General features: G+C 37.4%; 1 protein-coding gene across 1 annotated transcript in view; it reads right to left on the reverse strand.

Moving 5' to 3' along the window:
- LOC119423961 (potassium voltage-gated channel subfamily C member 1) overlaps window positions 1–17,550 on the reverse strand; it is a 47,104-nt gene that overhangs the window by 9,127 nt on the left and 20,427 nt on the right. The window contains exons 2-3 of the mRNA XM_037691392.1: window positions 15,825–16,806; window positions 12,751–12,945 (exon numbers count right to left, since the gene is read on the reverse strand). Of these exons, the coding sequence (XP_037547320.1) occupies window positions 12,751–12,945; window positions 15,825–16,806 (1,177 nt within the window). The remainder of the gene's footprint in view (window positions 1–12,750; window positions 12,946–15,824; window positions 16,807–17,550) is intronic.

Below are 17,550 nucleotides of genomic sequence, written 5' to 3' on the forward strand. Positions count from 1 at the left end.
ATATATATATATATATATATATAAGTGTTTGTTTTTCTTTGGCTAAATTAACCTTTTGTGGTCATTTCTATGGATGTACAAATGAGCTCTTGTTTGTTACATGAACACAAAAATGGACGTCTATCTACAAATTGAAGTTCTAAAACATAGACGAGTTATTTTTTTATAACCTCTGACAATATTTGATTTACTAAATAATTCATATATTTAATATTTTATCTAATCTTTTTGTCCTTAAAGCTACATTTTGCACTCTGCCCCATCTGCATACCTCATGTACGCATAAACTGTTAAATTCACAAGACCACAGGTCGTTTTACATTCAACTTCATTACTTATTTATTTATTTTACGTTATTGCTTTTTGTTTGTATGATTTCCGGTGCGATCAAGCCATAAATAATCCACGGCACTTCTTTAATCTCCAGTCATCATCCATTCTGTTACAAAATGGACGGGATGGGGGAACGACAGCGACGCAGTTGTCCCGGGGTCTCGTAGGTCTCGAACGGTGGACTTGTAATCGGAGCAAGTCGCAGCGATGACCCTGCCACTCCGGATATGTTACTGAGACTACGAGATTTCTCATACCCCGTCGCTTTTAAATAATAATTTGAACAAGCAATCAAGTTTGGATGTATGCGAATAAAACGCGTGGAAATCACATTTGAAATGTTTGGAAACGTAACAGAGAAATGTTCCGTTATGTTATGAGGGTTGCACAGTGTGGCAACATGAGTATGAAGTTTTGTTTATAAGAGGAAATCAACGTGAGGAAAAGCACATACGTGAAAATAAGAAATGAAAATCAAATTAAATTAAAAAGACATAAAGGACACATAAGGAAAGACAGAGACAAGACAGACAAGACAAAACAAGAAAATGAGAGTTATGATTTGTTTGAATTTCTTAAAGCATAAAGCAAAGGACTTTTAGATAATAAACTGAGCACGTATTGAAGGCCCATTGCATAAATCACCCAGCATTTGAGGATGTGAAGTGTTCACGTCCGGGTGTTTTAGGCAACTTTTTGGCCTCAAGTTCACAAACACATTTATATCAATACTGCAGAGTAGGAGTTGACCTAATGAAGTTTTTAAAAAAGGAGAAGATTTAATAGAAAGCACTTAAAAACATTGTGTGGTATAGTTAATTTCACTAAAAACCCCATTTGATTTGGAAATTTTCATTTGAACTGTCAGTAAACTCCACAAGGCCAACATAAAAATGCTCTGTCAGCAATATTTAAAAACCTAAAACCATATCCATAATCAGATCAGTTTAGACTTTACCTACAGTGGGAAATGGCACAGGATATGAACGAGAGGTTATTGCTAAATCCAGCTGTGCAAAAATGTCATAGGTGAGTTGGTCTAATGGGTACCACTTTACAATAAGGCTCCCCTTATAGATGGCTAATAAATAGTTTATAGATGTGTTAATAATTCCTCTATAAACACTTTATAGAAACTGGTCAGTTTTGTCTCTCGGTCACCCTTAATGCATAATAAGCAGATATTAATGTTCATAAAGTGTTTATAGAGGAATGAATAACATATCTATAAACTTTTTAGTAGCCATCTATAAGGAGCCTTATTGTAATGGGATTAACCTGTATAAATAAAGGTTGAATGAATGAAAAAAATTAACACTTTCTAAATCATTAATAACTGCTTATTATGCTTTTAATTAAGGGTGACAGAGAGACACAACTGATAAGTTTCTTGCCAAATAGTGAGCTAAATCTGTTCACCTATAAATTTCATTCAGTTAAACATTTCAGACTGTTACCTTGTAAGAACAACAAGCATTTTTAAACCTAATTATTTTAGGATATAATATTAGTTGTAGACACTTATAATGCAGTGACAAAGTACAATATTATATGTTAAAGAAGTTTACAAATGATCATTGTGCTTGCAAGGTAGTAACTTAAGCCCTACATTTGCACAGGATTAGTTTTACCTAGGGACCACATGGAATAAATAAATTACTCCCCAACGTCTGCTTTTTATGTGGCGCATTCGCACGGGCTAACCAAAGCCTGAGATTTAGCTGAAATTTACAAGCTGTATATTGCATAACATCCACTTGTGTGTTTGTGTGTTGTTCGTGTGTTGCTTGTGTGTTCCATTACGGGTCGATAGGCTTTTGCTGGTCCGCGACACAAAAGGTTATTTATGCTTCTAATGCAGCCTCCATTGACAAAAGCAAATAAAAATGCACCCAGGAAACAAAAAAACGCCTAATTACATATCGGATACCGCCCATTTCTGTCCAAATCACAGAGATGTCTATTTGCATTGAATTAGTATTATCACAGGACCTCAGAGTTCAGCAAAATATAGTAGGTAATTTGTGGGGGAATTTTTACTTTACAAATTACTGACATGGCCATTTTGCATGGGATTAACAACACAGAAATCTCTGTAATTGTTACAAATAGAATAGGTAAAACTAATCCCGTGTGAATAGGGCTTTAGTCTACATAGGTGAACAGATTTGGTTCACTATTTGGCACGAAACTGGTCAGTTTTGTCTTTCTGTCACCTTTAATTAATGCATAATAAGCAGTTATTAATAGTTTATAAAGTGTTTATAGCTGAATTAATAACATATGTATAAACTATTTATTAGCCATCAATAAGGAGAGCCTTATTGTAAAGTGGTACCGTCTAATGACACAATGTCCTTCGTGTCCTTTCCCGCTGTATTGTATGTTTAAAACATGCAGATGTTGAACTCTCCCTCTCATGTTGCATCAGGTAAAGTCAAACAAAATTAACCATCAATTAACTGTTAACTCGCATATAATGGGTGGAGCTTAACTTTTATGTTAGGCCTGAAATGTGATCTAACATAGATTAAAAACTCCAGCCATCACATGACTACAGATGGATGACAACGAACACTACAACAAGACACCCTTTGTGTCTTCCTGTTAAAAAGAAAATTAAAAAATAGGGCTAATATTGATATCGCATCATTTTTACCAACTATAAATCAAAATCTGGTCCTGGTTTTTTTTTTTTTTTTTTTCTGTTTAGCTGGATGGTAACTCAGGAAAATATTGAATCATTCTCACTGGTTTTCCAAGGCTCTACATCACTCCGTGACTGCGGAGAAGTTTTCAGCCAAATCTGTGGAGTTTTCTTATTGTCACATTTCTCACGGCATGTTTTCCTGCTTACATCAACTAATAACTGGGGGTTGTTTTTTTTTTTTTCTCTCTCTAAAAAAAAAATCAATAAAAAAAAAAATCTAGCCAATAAATAACATTCATTAAATAGTTACTATTCTCAATTATATTATTTAAATGCTATTTTTCTCACTTTTTTCACATACAAAACCACATATAATTATTGTACGGATATTAGGCGGCATATTTTAAATAAATCAGCCTTACAGTTTATAACATACTCTGTACTTCTGCACCATATAAAAAACTATTTGGATAAACGTGGGATGTGATTTGTTTGGACTAATGTTGTGACTATGTGTTACAAATCCTAATATTGAGCTATTGATGAAGTTCCTCGTGTTTGTGGTCAAAATTAAAACCTGATTATATTGAAAACTACACATCCCAATAAAGTGCATATTTTCCATTTAATAAATGCAGAATTGTTTATTTTTCAAGTCTTATTTTTTTCTGAAACTTATAAGAAGAATCATGCCACATCTTTTCATGTAAATGACTTCATCCTTTGATAGCAATGCCCCACCCTGCAGCTAACAAGTTCTTCAGTGAGTGGATCTAATACTACCATTTATTAATTAATTGATTATTAATTAATTATTAATCAACTGCAGTCTTTAACAAACAAAAATTAATGAAACATGTGACACATCCAATTTCTAAAATGGATATGATGCTGTAACAATGACATTTTTTTGCTCATTTGTTGTTTCTCAGACATTAAAATTATTTTCTTAGTGGCAAACCAGAAACATCTAGTAAAAGTAGAATACACACGATGTGATAGAACTGATTAAAACACTGTGTTTTACACAACATATGATCTTTGTCTAAACCATGACTTAACTAGCACAAAAAGGGGTATATGTTTAATTTACAAATGCATTACTTAACATGTAAATATTGTACTTTTTTTGGCTAAATGATTTAAAGAGATAAAAAATATGTGGCATTGGTCCAATACTGCGTACATTTTAAGGGACAAGCAGACAACGTCCATGTAACCAAAGGGGCAGCTGTCCCCAGCCAAGAAAAAGTGTTTGTTTCAGCAGCTTTCCTGCCATTTTCCTTCTGCACTGATTCAAGTTTAATAATTGTGAGCTAAAAAAAAAAAGTCACCTCCGCCCTGTCATATCTCAACATTTTTAAACAATGGTTTAACTTAGAAAAAGTTTCTTTCTTTGGGTGCAGCATTTGTTCTATTTTACCTGCAGTCGTCATCTGGGTCAAAATGTTCACAGCAAACTGAACTGCAAGGCTCAGCAAATGGACTAAAGTGTTTTTATCCATCTGTGGCACAACTACAGGTGCTGCACAGCTGTCTGAGCGTGTCTCAGCCTCCTAATGTGGATGGTGAGTGCTATGAAAAGTCAAAGCTCTTAAATCAGCAAAACATTTAAATGCTTTTTTTCCCCCAATATTTTTGATTACTGTTAATTTTGTTTCGTTTTTTTTTTTTTTTTTTTTTTTTTACAAATAAACACAAATTCCACTTTTTTCGCTCCCATCATACTTTTTGGTAATGTCGTCACATGTTTGTAAAGTTATTCAGAGTTGTGAAGGTTGTGTACTTTTTGAAAAATTCCTAAGATCACAGTTATTTTGCATTTCTGAAATACTCAAACAATTCCAAACATTTTCATTCCACCTAAACATTTAGACCAAGGGTCTGCAACCTTTACAATCAAAAGAGCCATTTCTGCCCTTTCGTTCACTAAACTAAACGTGTCCAGAGCCACAAAAACCTGCTACATTTGTCATTATCAACTGGTGGCCCATGGGCCATTTAACATTTGTTAGAGAGGGCTTTTCTGGCCACTAGGTGTGAAATGATAAAACTAAAAACCTCCAATGATTGTTAACATTTATTGAAATTTTTACAATTTGAGCCATTATCTTTACCTGCTTCTTCCTTTTCAGGTCACAGGGGTCACTGGTGCTCATATCCAGCAGTCACTGTGCGAGAGGCAGGGCACACCCTGGACAGGTCCTGGGTTCAAATCCCGGTGCAGGGGCCTTTCTGGGTGGAGTTTGCGCGTTCTCTCCGTGCAAATTGTCCCTAGGTGCGAGTGCGAGAATGAATGGTTGTTTGTCTCATTTGTCTCTATGTGGCCCTGTGATGGACTTGCGACCTGTCCAGGGTGTCCCCCGCCCCTCGCACAGTGATTGCTGGACATGGGCACCGTCGACCCCCATGACCCAAAATGGAAGAAGCGGGTAAAAGATAATGGATGGATGGAATGAACTGTGTAGGCAAATGTGATTTTTTTTTTTTTATTGCAAAGTAATTGAGTATCCTACTTTGAAGAAATAAAGCATAAAGTTGAAGTGGGCATAACTTACTCTGTGTAGTATTACTACTAACATATTTGCAAAGGAAATGACAGGAAAACTGCTAAAACATGCCATTTTTATTGTGGGTATAACATCCTATAAAATTTAGTTTTATATTTGTTTTGGTCAAAGCGTGAAAGAGCCACTGCGGAGGGACCAAATAGCCACATGTGGCTCCAGAGCTGCAAGTTGCAGACCCCTGATTTAGACCCTCACCAGTGGGATAATAAGATAAAAGTGTTGGTTGTGTCCTAACAAACACAAGACTTAATGATACTTTAAGTCACTTACTAAATACGAGCAAAAAACGTTCTCATCTGCTGATTGGACAAATGGTGAAAGTGCTGGAGAATTATGATGAGTTTAGACTTTCTGGGTGATTTGTTTGCTTTTGCTGATGAATTAAAGTTCAAATGGAAGCTGAACATGCCTCAGCCACTGCAGGTTTTAGTCACAGTCTGCTCTCCTCCTCTCTGGACTATCTGCTGCCTCGCGGACAACATCATCAACATGGTGCTCTGAGACCTTCTGTCAGTGGGGAGATGTTGAGTCTCGCTGTCACTGTGCTCAGCGATGACATAATTTCTGCCCAAAGTCACACTTAATTTACACTATGGAGGGTGCGTGTACCTACCTAGAGTCAAACTTTAGTTACACTTGCACTGCAGTGGCGGCCTGGGGATGGGATGGAGAATGAGTGTTAATCACAGGAGGAGGAGGTTTCCAGGAGAGGAACGGAAAAAGAGCAGCAAATATTGTGGCCAGACTGTTTACCAAGGAAATGTATAGAGACATAACACTTGTATGCACAGTAAACATGTAGAGTAAATAAAAACCTCACTACCTTTTCGACGTGCCCTATAATTTCATGTTTGCCGTGTTTCTTAGAAAGTGCTGACTGCTCTGATTCTACTCTCAGATCAGCCTCACGCTGTATCATTCTTACATGAAATCAATTGCCAGTTTAAGATGGCATGATCTCCTGTTACCCATAATTAAATGTATTGATCACTTCATTACCAAACCAAAGCCAAAGTGTGCACATACAGTACATACAGTGCCCGTCGTGTCTTCTGGACTAATTAGATGACATGCAACATGTCCCTTTTCCTCTTGTTAGTTGTATGTAGGTCACAGAGACCTGTAGAGTGTCAGTTGTTATACTTAAAGCTCAGGTCCACTTCATCTGCTTGTTATACACATACATGGATACGTATTGTGTATTGTGCCACTTATTATGTCTTATATAGGGTAAAAATCTGGCTTAGACAGAATATTTGCAGAGCTTAGTGATGAAAGTAAAACACAGTGGGACTGTTAAACACAATAAAACATGCAGGGTAAAGGTGCATATAATGTATAAAGCTTAAAAAAAACTAAATGCATTGCCAAATAAAACACATTTCTGGTAGCACAACTTAAATTTAGGCCATTATTTGTACAGTATATACATTTTAGAGGTTTTTATAATAAGACAAGAAATAAAACTTGTATTGGTACATTAATCTATAAAATAAATAATGATAAACAGTAGTTATGGAATGAGATGAGAATGAACAGCAACTTTCTTTGCTTTTTTCCTGAAACAAGCATCAATTTAACATTATTATTATTAATAATAATAAACAATGATCATTCCTATTATTCCTTCCTTATTCATTCCAATATTTTTTCATTTGTTTAAATTAGCCTTTTTCATTAATTAAGTATTATGAAAATTAAATATTTTCTTGCATATCACTTTTGTGTTATCTCATTGTTCTGTAACTATTTTAATCATCCAAATCATAAATAAAGCTCATAATAAAAATCACAGGAAGAACACAGGGGAAGTCAAAGCACTAAACAACACTGACACTGCTGTACAAAAGCTAAAAGAAAGTGTTACAAAAATAAAAACACAACCAAAGACCACAACCACAGATAATATCAAAATATAATAACTTCAAAATAAATATAACTTAAATATATGCACAATAGGTTCACAAAGAAACTTAAAAAAAAAAAATACAACGAGTAACAAAATCACTCCACAAAAATTATTTGAAAACACACAGCACACATCGGGTTAGGAACAAAGATAAAAAGCACAGAAAACAACAATTTTAAATAAGTTGTTCACGTTAGTAGAGAGTGGAGAAGTAGAAGAGATCAAAATAAACTTAGGAGGAGTGCGCAGACAAAGGGGCAATAACTGTTCGCCCTTGGTGAGCCATGCATACAGCGCTGAGTGCATAACAGGTCAAATGACCAATAATAAATAAATAAAGACAGAGAAGCTGAGAAAATAACTCAACACATCTTAACACAGAGACAAAATAATCACAAATGAAGCGCACATTAATGAGTTCTGAATATGAGAATCCCGCTTTAAAAACAACAGGAAGGGCAGTGAAAAGGAAATAATCATAAAGTTTAAATGCAAAGGTCCTAAATCACTGGTTGAAAATCATTTTCTACAGAACGGTGCAAAATTCTTGAATCATCACTTATTTTGTTATATTTGCTTCAAAGGAGTCGGGCTCTCTTGTAAGTTTTTAAGTGGTCTTCATCGAAGGTTATTGAGACTTTTTGAAGCTCTTTTTAAAAGGACTTTATTCAGAGGAACGCTTTTAAGCCACCTAACCAAAGTCAAAGGATAAGCCACGGTTGTGTCGACACAAAACTTAGCAAAAAAACTCACTTTCAACTGGATCATTAAGTACTTTGTTACAAGTAGCTGGTAACAAAGATAAAATGTTTTCCCATGTCTTTAAATGAATCTAAAACATAAGAGTTTCTATTAACAACAAGGTGATTCCCAAAAAGCTTTATCAAACTTCGTATAAAGTAGATGATCAGCTAAAAAAAATCTACACTTGTTCATGTTTTACACATAATTATAAGTTATAAAACAGAAAAAGCTCAACTAAAATCTGTAGAAGACTTTCAGAAAGTCTGAAAGCATATTGAGCAAGGCCACTTTAAAAGTTTACAAGCAAGTAGGGTTCCTTGGAAGCAAAGTGGGGGGAAAAATATAGAAATAATTTAAAACTTTTGCACAATATATTGTGCAAAATGTTTGAATTTTCTGGCTTTGAATCAAAAACTAGAGAATCGTATTTCAGATCCAGCGAGAAACTGATCAGATTTCTTTGTTGTTTACTTTCTGTAGTGCACAAGTTTCAAGAATTTAAAGGAAGCTAAAACAATTATAGCTCCCCAGACTAAAAGTACAAATTAAAGTGTACAATTTGTCTTTAAGTTGCCTTAAGCATCCTAATGGCCCCAGTGATTATTTTCTTCAATGCACTCCTCAATTGCTTTAAAAAGAGATTGTTTAGTGTCACCTAATTTGCAGTTTGCACATTTAAAACTGTAGCAGACGTTAGCGACCTTCAGGTGAAAAGCTTAGAAGCTCACGGCTTGCTTACCTTCTGCATGAAGACACATTTTAGTGTAACCTGTCATAGCGTTTGTCTGTTTGGTCAGTCGGTAAGTGTTTCAGTCGCCAAGTGCAGCTAATACTTCTTCTGATTTCTATCCAGGTCTCCGGAGAACAAATGTCAAGAGCTCTGGACTACACTAGGCACTGAAATCACAGTTATATCATCCAGAGAACAGTATTTCAGATCAATCGCACGCTCGTGAAAAGATATTTTGTTAAATCAACGTTGCATTTAACGGATTTGTAAGTATGTTGTTGACTTTGTATGAAAATACAGCATATTGGGTTGTTTTCAGCGTGCTGCGATTCAAGAGATACTATCCTTTGACACAGATGACTCCACTAACCCCAGTAACCTTAGGCCTTAGGAAAATGTACAGCCCTGAACTCTGAAACAATTAATGATGCCAATTACCTTCAATTTAAATGTAAATGTAATTTAAATTGTATGTGCATGCTTCTATTCATGTTGCAATAAAGGTATAGTCCAGACTTTTTGAAGCTGGGTTTTCTTATGAACAATGATATCTTACAGGCTGTAAATAGCAATTTGAACAACTTGAGTTTGGAGAAATAGAGTTCATTTCAAACTGAACTGCTGAGCTAATGGCTAGTCCAAGAACAATCAAGACTAAATTGGATTTTTGTCACCTTAAACCAATGTCCTGTCAGGAAAACTTCACAACGGTTCTAATAAACACCCATCCATCCATTATCTTTATTCCTCTTCATCCTTTTTGGGTTGTGGGGTTCACTGGTGCCCATATCCAGCAGTCACTGTGCGAGGGGCAGGGTACACCCTGGACAGGTCTCAAGTCCGTCACAGGGACACATAGAGACAAACAACCATTCACTCTCTCACTCACACCTAGAGACAATTTAGAGTCACCAATCAGACTAACATGCATGTTTATGGTCTGTGTGAGGAAACCAGAGTACCCGGAGAAAACCCACGCATGCACGGAGAGAACATGCAAACTCCACCCAGAAAGGCCCCTAGCTGGGATTCGATCCAGCAACCTTCTTGCTGAGAGGCAGCAGCTCTACCAACTGATCCAACATGCCGCCCTCTTAAAAACATTATTTTTATATAAATTTACATCATGCCTCTCAGCAAGAAAGTTGCCGGTTCAAATCTCGGTCCGGGGTCCTTTCTGAGTGGAGTTTGCATGTTCTCTCTGTGCATGCGTGAGCTTCCTCCGGGTACTCGTTTCCTCCCACAGACCAAAAACATGCATGTTAGGTTGATTGGTAACTCTAAATTGTCCCTAGGTGTGAGTGAGAGAGTGAATGGTTGTGTGTCTTGTTTGTGTCTATGTGTCTCTGTGATGGACTTGCGACCCGTCCAGGGTGTACCCCGCTGCTCGCACAGTGATTGCTGGACATGGGCACCGGCGACCCCCGTGACCCAAAATTGAAGAAGCGGGTAAAAGATAATGGATGGATGGATAGAAATGTACATCAATATCAATTTTGCATTACACATTTATAACAGAAGTAATAACATAATACACCTACCAGAAGTGAACCAGCCTGCAGCACAAGTGATACAGCTAGCTGCTGCTGCTGCTAATTACACTTTCAAACGACAACAGAATTTAAAGTTAAAACAAATTGTGTAGTGCTAAACTGATGGAAATGTAATGTATTTTCAAGAACCACAGTGAAATGTTTGAAATTGGAGTAGTTTAAGATGGCACTGAACTTAGCCCAGCTTGGAGTTTAACTGTGACAGACTGAAGAGCTAACGACTGGTCTATTTCTCCAAAGAGCTAGATATGTACAACAGGTAAGATATCATTTGTTCAAATCTTTGTCACAGAACCCCACTTCACCAGACTGGAACTATTGCTTTAAGATAAGTATAAATACAACTATAAACACTGTTCAATACCTGCATGTACTTTGCAGCTTTTTGGGGGGGAGGGCAAATCAGATTTCTGTGTGTTAGTTTACCAAGGTGCAGGTTGGTGGGGTTAGGTATAACATGAATCAACACAGTAGAAAGGGAAAAAAAACAAAAGTAAGCCACACACGACAACACCAACACAACACTCAGATGGCACTGAGAGGACAGAAACACAATGTATACACATGTAAGAATGAAAAAGCCCACATACACACGCGTGATATGACACAACCTGAAGAGAGAGACAACAACAACACAGAAGCACATCAGACAACAATGTGACCCGCTGTGCCCACTCATTTTTCTTCACTTTCACATTAAAGTTAGTTACTAAGACAGGACACAACAGTCAGGTTATTTTCACTTGAGCTGCTGGATGTTTTTGTGTATATCCACATGGATGTTATTTTGCGCTCATAGCTGTATGCAGGGTTAAAGCACTTGCACATCATCGCACACATTTGTGCACTTTACTTGCATTGTAGAGCAATCCCATATTCTTTCCAAAAAAATTTTTCTTACATCTTGTACATTGTTTATTGATTTCACAAAAAATGGTAACGCATTCTAAAAAGCAGAATACTGGGCTGAGGTCAGGTTGCTTTGACTCCCACATGAAACGATGAGCCCCACAGGTCATTTCTGCCACACGAGTAGAACCCAACCTTAGCTCAACTGTTTGCAACTGGCTTTCAGTTTCCTCACAGGTGAGAACTTCAGAAAACATTTAGAAACAACCCATGAAAATATTCCTGTATCTGCAATTTAGGTTTGTACATACAATGTGCAAATATGTGTGAAAAGAGGGTGCCATACTGTTGCAGCATTGTTTGTGCATTTGCAAAACATCTAATGGGTGTTTCTAGTCAAAAACTGACTACACTATGGGCTCTTTAGTTGTAATTTGTGTTACCTCTGTGCTATGGTTTGATCCAGGAGGAGGTGGAGTTTGCATTGAGGTCCTGCTGTAACAGTGACCCCTCCATCTTAAACCAATCCTCAGTCAGAGGGGAGTCTGGGCTGGGTGCCAGGGCTGCTGCCTCTAAAGTAGTTTGTTGTCAACAAGGGGGTGTTGGAAGTTCGGAGGGAGTGTGGGGGAGTGTTTTGGTGCAGGCCGGTGGCAGTGGTGGTGGTCGGATTGCAATAGTAAATGAGCGTGAGGATAATGAACAAAAGAACAAGAGGAGAAATGATGGAGCATAAATTAAAAAAATGGGGGTGTGGGAGGCAGGAGAGGAGAATTTTGATAGGATTTTAGTGGAGAAAAGTCATCAAAGGGGTGGACGGAAGTAGGAGAAATAAAAAAGGTTGGTGCACAAGGCAAGAGGGAGAGAGAAACAGACAAGGAGAAACAGAAGTGACGAGAAGTAAATTAATGCATGGTCAAACTGTCTGAGTCCAGAAGACAGAGAAAGACAGATCATTTCTGAGCACGAATGAATGTGACAACATGGGACGGAGAGCAAAATTCACAGACGCCAGAAAAAGATGGAGGACGTGACCGAGGCTATGTGAAGAAAAAGAAACGCCAAATATGACAAAAACAAAAGGAAAACAGGAAAATCTTATGTGACAAACGAAATCAAATACCAAGTGATGATGAAAACACAGACATGACTATGAAAAGATAGAAGCAAAGAGCAGCGTAAAAGAGCCATATGTATATGTACGTGGCTGTACGACTGCATATGTGTACTACATGTTATGTTGTTCTTGTTGAGGTTCTGAATCTGACCTTTAAAACATATGGTAATTTACAGTAATTGGCTGCACACTGGACTTGTATTGTTGTTTACAGCATGTTGTGCTTGGCATCTTGCTGTGTGGATGTGTTTATATAAGACGTGAATTTTACATATCCGTCTCCTGGTGTGAAACATACCTTTCCGCACATTCCCATCTGTGGCACGGAATTCCCTGGTGTTGAGTAGGAAGCAGGCACGGTCCTGCTGGTAGCGTTCTCGAGTGGGGCCTCGCCCAATAGGGCTCCTCTCGTCTGGGCTTAGCACCTGGTCGATGGTGGGGCAGTCCTCGTTAGCCAAGGCGGCCGAGGCTGCGTCGCCGTTCTGCTTGGAATCTGGATGAAGCATAGCACAAGTAATAATCACACAGAGAAGAGTCAGTCTTTTATAAAAAATAAAAATCATAACCTAAACTACGCTAGTTTACTGCTGGAGATGGGCACCAGCTCCCCCACAAAGGAAAAAGCAGGTTAAAAAAAAAGATGGATGGAAATTGTTCTAGTTTATGTAAGTGGTTTCATTAACAGATTGGGATAACACTGCAAATTTCCGCCTGGCACTTACTGGGTACGTACTATACCTTGTAATTACAGGGAAACATGAAACTCTACAGCTAGGTCCATGTAAGTACACGCTATTACCAGGTAAATAATCAGGTATATACAGATACTTACAGGTATGTATCTTGTAATTACTGGGAAACAAATATATTAATTCATATTATAGCTTGGTCCCTGTAGGTACTCTGAAAGTAGCAAGTATGTACCTGCTAAGTAGCAGGTACTTACCAGGTACTTACTCGTTATGTTTTTGTTCCCAGTAAGTAGCCTCTATGTGCCTGGTGCATACCAGATAAATACTTATTTTGTACTTAGTAATTACCAGGCATTAACATTACTGAATAACAACTAACTTCATAACCCAGCCCAGTCTTCAAGGGTACCCTGTAAGTACCTGGCATGTACTGGGCACATACACTGTAAGAATAGGGTAACGAGTAACTTCAGAATATCATCTAATCCCATTACTGACCTGTATGTAGTAATTACATACCTATATACACAGGAGGATACTTACATTTGCCCAGTAAGTACCTTGACATACCCAGTAAATACCTGTGACATACCTGGTATGCATAAAGTTCATGCCAGGTAAGTAATCAGCCATGTATCAAAGTGACCAGGTACATACCAGGTACATATCAGGTACTTACCGAGCACCTGTTATGTACCTGGTTGGTACTTGGTATGTACCTGGTACTTACCATAACCTACTAGGTACCCTGTATGTACCTGGTACATGCCAAGGTACATCCCAGGTAAGTACCAATATGTTTTGTGTATTACTACTAAAATTTACTAATTCAGATTTACTTGCATACATTTGTTTAAGGAACAGGTTTTATGTTGTGTTGCGTGTAGTAGTTATGAGTAGTTTGTGTACTGCACACAATAGATGGCAAAGAGAGTGACTTTAGTTTGGAGCATCAAGGAGAAATTCTAGTAAGGGAGTCAAGCTAACAGCTACTTAAAGCTGGACCCATTCAGGAATGCATTTCCACCATCTACATCTTAAACTCAAATATTTTAGCAGTTTGAGCAAACTGAATATTAAGAATATTTGCACCTTGTTAATTTTCACTGAAACAGTTGTTTAAATTGTCCAAGTTTTTACAACAATAGAATATTTGTGTTGCTGTGTGTACAGCGGGTGCTAGGAGTGTCCTTTCACTTGTCAACCATGACTCTCAGTTCTGCTGGTCTAATAACCAAACTACACAAAGTAACCTTGAATGATTACAAATACATCTTTTAAATACATTTTAAGAAGATATTTGTATAAATGCGATCATACAGAGGAATAACTTTCATAGAGACAACAATCCCTGGAGGATTCAGCTGATCACATAAAATATATTCAGTAACCACGGTGGATGCTGTTATCATGTTAGCATAGCAACATGAATGTTCATTAGAGAAAATATGGACAATCTAAACCGTCGTCCCTTTCACAAAGCAGAAGTTGTAAAAATAGCCTCACAAGTGTTTGCTTGAAAAGCAAGATTTTCTGATTGTTTGTTTTAGATTATGAAAATTTGCTGTAAATCAAATACTGCCTACTGATAAAATCATACAATTTTACATAAAAACATATTTAATATTCGCAATACTCAACAAGAAATTATATTTTTTATTATAGTTGTAATTTTTTGATTAAGTTTGCTAATTAGTATTGAAATAACTTGTCAGACAATGGAATACTGTAAAGGTACAATTTTTGTTAAACCTTCCTTAGTATATTTTTCAGTGTTTTGCTATTATTTTTATTGTTGCGTATTAATTTTTTTCTGAAAAGTCTTGGTGTTTTTTGACGTTGTATTTTGTTGCCCAGAACCAATTTCTTAAAGTACAGGTATACAAAAGTAAAAGTGCAAAACAGCAATAAAAAGGAGATTTATGTGTATTTATATACACAATCATTAGTACATTCTCAAGTGAATAGACCACCTGATGTACTGTACAATATGTAGAGTGACAACTGATGTTGTTGTTTTTTTTTTTTGTCTCTCCAATGTCCACTCAGGCATTACAGTAAAATATGTTTCACAGACCATCAGATTTTTTTTTTATGATGTTGAATGGTGGGAAGTTTTAGATGAAGGAAAATTTCAGAAAATATAACTGTCTGTGCATATGGTAAAACTACCCTACCGACATTTAGTAACTTGCTAAAACATGAAGAAAGCCAGGCAGACAGGATGTAATAAAAGTGCTGAATAAACAAATATTTTGTGGCTTACTCATGACTGGGCCACTTAAGTAATGCTTTAAAGGTGCATTATTGTATTGTAGCATGTTGAAGCAGTTTTACTGTCAATGGCAGAGAGAAAATCTGAGAAGCCAGCCAAAAATGATATCCATTAAGCTGTTTTAATAGATAAATGAGTTCATCTTCCTTCTAAGTGTTTATTATTTTCATTGACAGGTGGGTGCCTTAATGCATATGTGAATCTCCTAAACGATCATAAATTACACAAGCGTTCTGATGGGCCAGTGGTTACTCCAGTGTAGTCAAGGAATCAACCATGCACAATTTATTTGTATTACCCTAGCTCCTTTCTCCTAACACTTTGACAATATACCAAATCCATAAAATTCATATGGAACCTAAAAGTTTTGGCACTATATGTTCTCTAAAAAGAAACAAAACTCACCTCTGTTTATTTCTATAATCTCTTCTTGGGCAAGAGGACAGTCACCCCCTATACCTCCAGACACCATTACACCACCTAAGACATTTCCCAAGATCCTTTGAGGTGAGGCAGTAGCCATTGCCAAAGCATCTGGCTTGCAGTAGTTTGGAGACCCTGGTTGCGGTGCTCGAGGGATATGTTTATTCTTCTTTTTGGGCAGCTTCTGTTTGGCCATAGCCAGAGAATAGTACATGCCGAAGTTGTTGACAATGACAGGTACAGGCATAGCGATGGTTAGCACACCAGCCAAGGCACACAGCGCACCCACCAACATCCCTGACCACGTCTCTGGGTACATATCACCATAACCCAATGTGGTCATCGTCACAACAGCCCACCAAAATCCAATGGGGATGTTCTTGAAGTTAGTGTGGGCACTTGCTGTTGGGTCATCTGGATCAGCGCCAATTCTCTCAGCATAGTAGATCATAGTGGCAAAGATGAGGACACCGAGAGCCAAGAAGATGATGAGCAGGAGGAATTCGTTGGTGCTGGCGCGAAGGGTGTGACCAAGGACACGGAGACCCACAAAATGACGTGTCAGTTTGAAGATTCGGAGGATACGGACAAATCGGACAACACGAAGAAACCCCAGAACATCCTTGGCAGCTTTGGAGGACAGACCACTCAGGCCAACCTCCAGATAGAAGGGCAGGATGGCGACAAAGTCGATGATGTTGAGGGCACTTTTGAAGAATTCCAACTTGTCTGGACAGAAGATGACTCGCAGCAAGACCTCAATGGTGAACCAAATGACGCATACACCCTCCACATACGTCAACCAGCTGTCGGTCACCACCTCGTATACTATCTCCTCGCGGGTTCCATTGGGTGTTGTGACGTTTTCTGTTTTGTTTGTGATTGTGTTGAAGGCCTCGTGCGTCTCCATGCAGAAAGTAGATATAGAGACGAGGATGAAGAAGAGGGAAATAAAAGCCACATACTGGAAGGAAGGAAAGCAAAGAAGGAAAAGGAAAGACAAACAGGGAAAGAGCAGAGAAAAGAGAATGGGAGAAGAGTTAGTTCCAAAACAATAAAATTTTGTAAGAACAAAAATTACAAAACACCAGGAAACAAGTATTTAAACCTTAATCTTACACTTTCCAATATATAAACTACAGTATATTATTTAAGACCTTAAAGGAACTTTAACCAACAGCTACATTTCCATTTTATTGAACTGCTATGTTCCATACAGTCCTTCAGAATATCTCTCACACATGAAACTTTTTAAAGATAAGTACAATAGCATGTCTTTTTTTCCAAATAAAAATCTAATTTAATGATTCTAAAGAACTAAAAACTCCATTTAAGACTTTATTTCAAAGATTCAAGTTTAGTTAATGGTTTTCTTTATTACACTTGGTTGCATGCACTGCATGTATTGTCATAACCGCTGTATCCAGTAAACGTCAGTGTGGTTTCGTTGGGTTTCACACTTTCTAAAATTGTAACTTGGCACATTATATGGATCATCACCCATCATTGTGAAAAACAATTGATCCAGAAAACGCAAGCATTTTTGCAAAAACATCATATCCCCATATTTGCATGTTCAGATCAAACTTGTTTTTTTAGCCAAGTCCTATAATTGTCCCTCGAGTAAAACTGTTCTTTCAGGGAGACAATTTTTCAACTTACTTTTTTTCTCATGATTCAAAGGCAAGTTTTCCTAATTCTGCTGTGT

This window comes from Nematolebias whitei, chromosome 17 (genome assembly GCF_014905685.2).
Source record: "Nematolebias whitei isolate Nwh7 chromosome 17, NemWhi1, whole genome shotgun sequence".
NCBI lineage: Eukaryota > Metazoa > Chordata > Actinopteri > Cyprinodontiformes > Rivulidae > Nematolebias > Nematolebias whitei.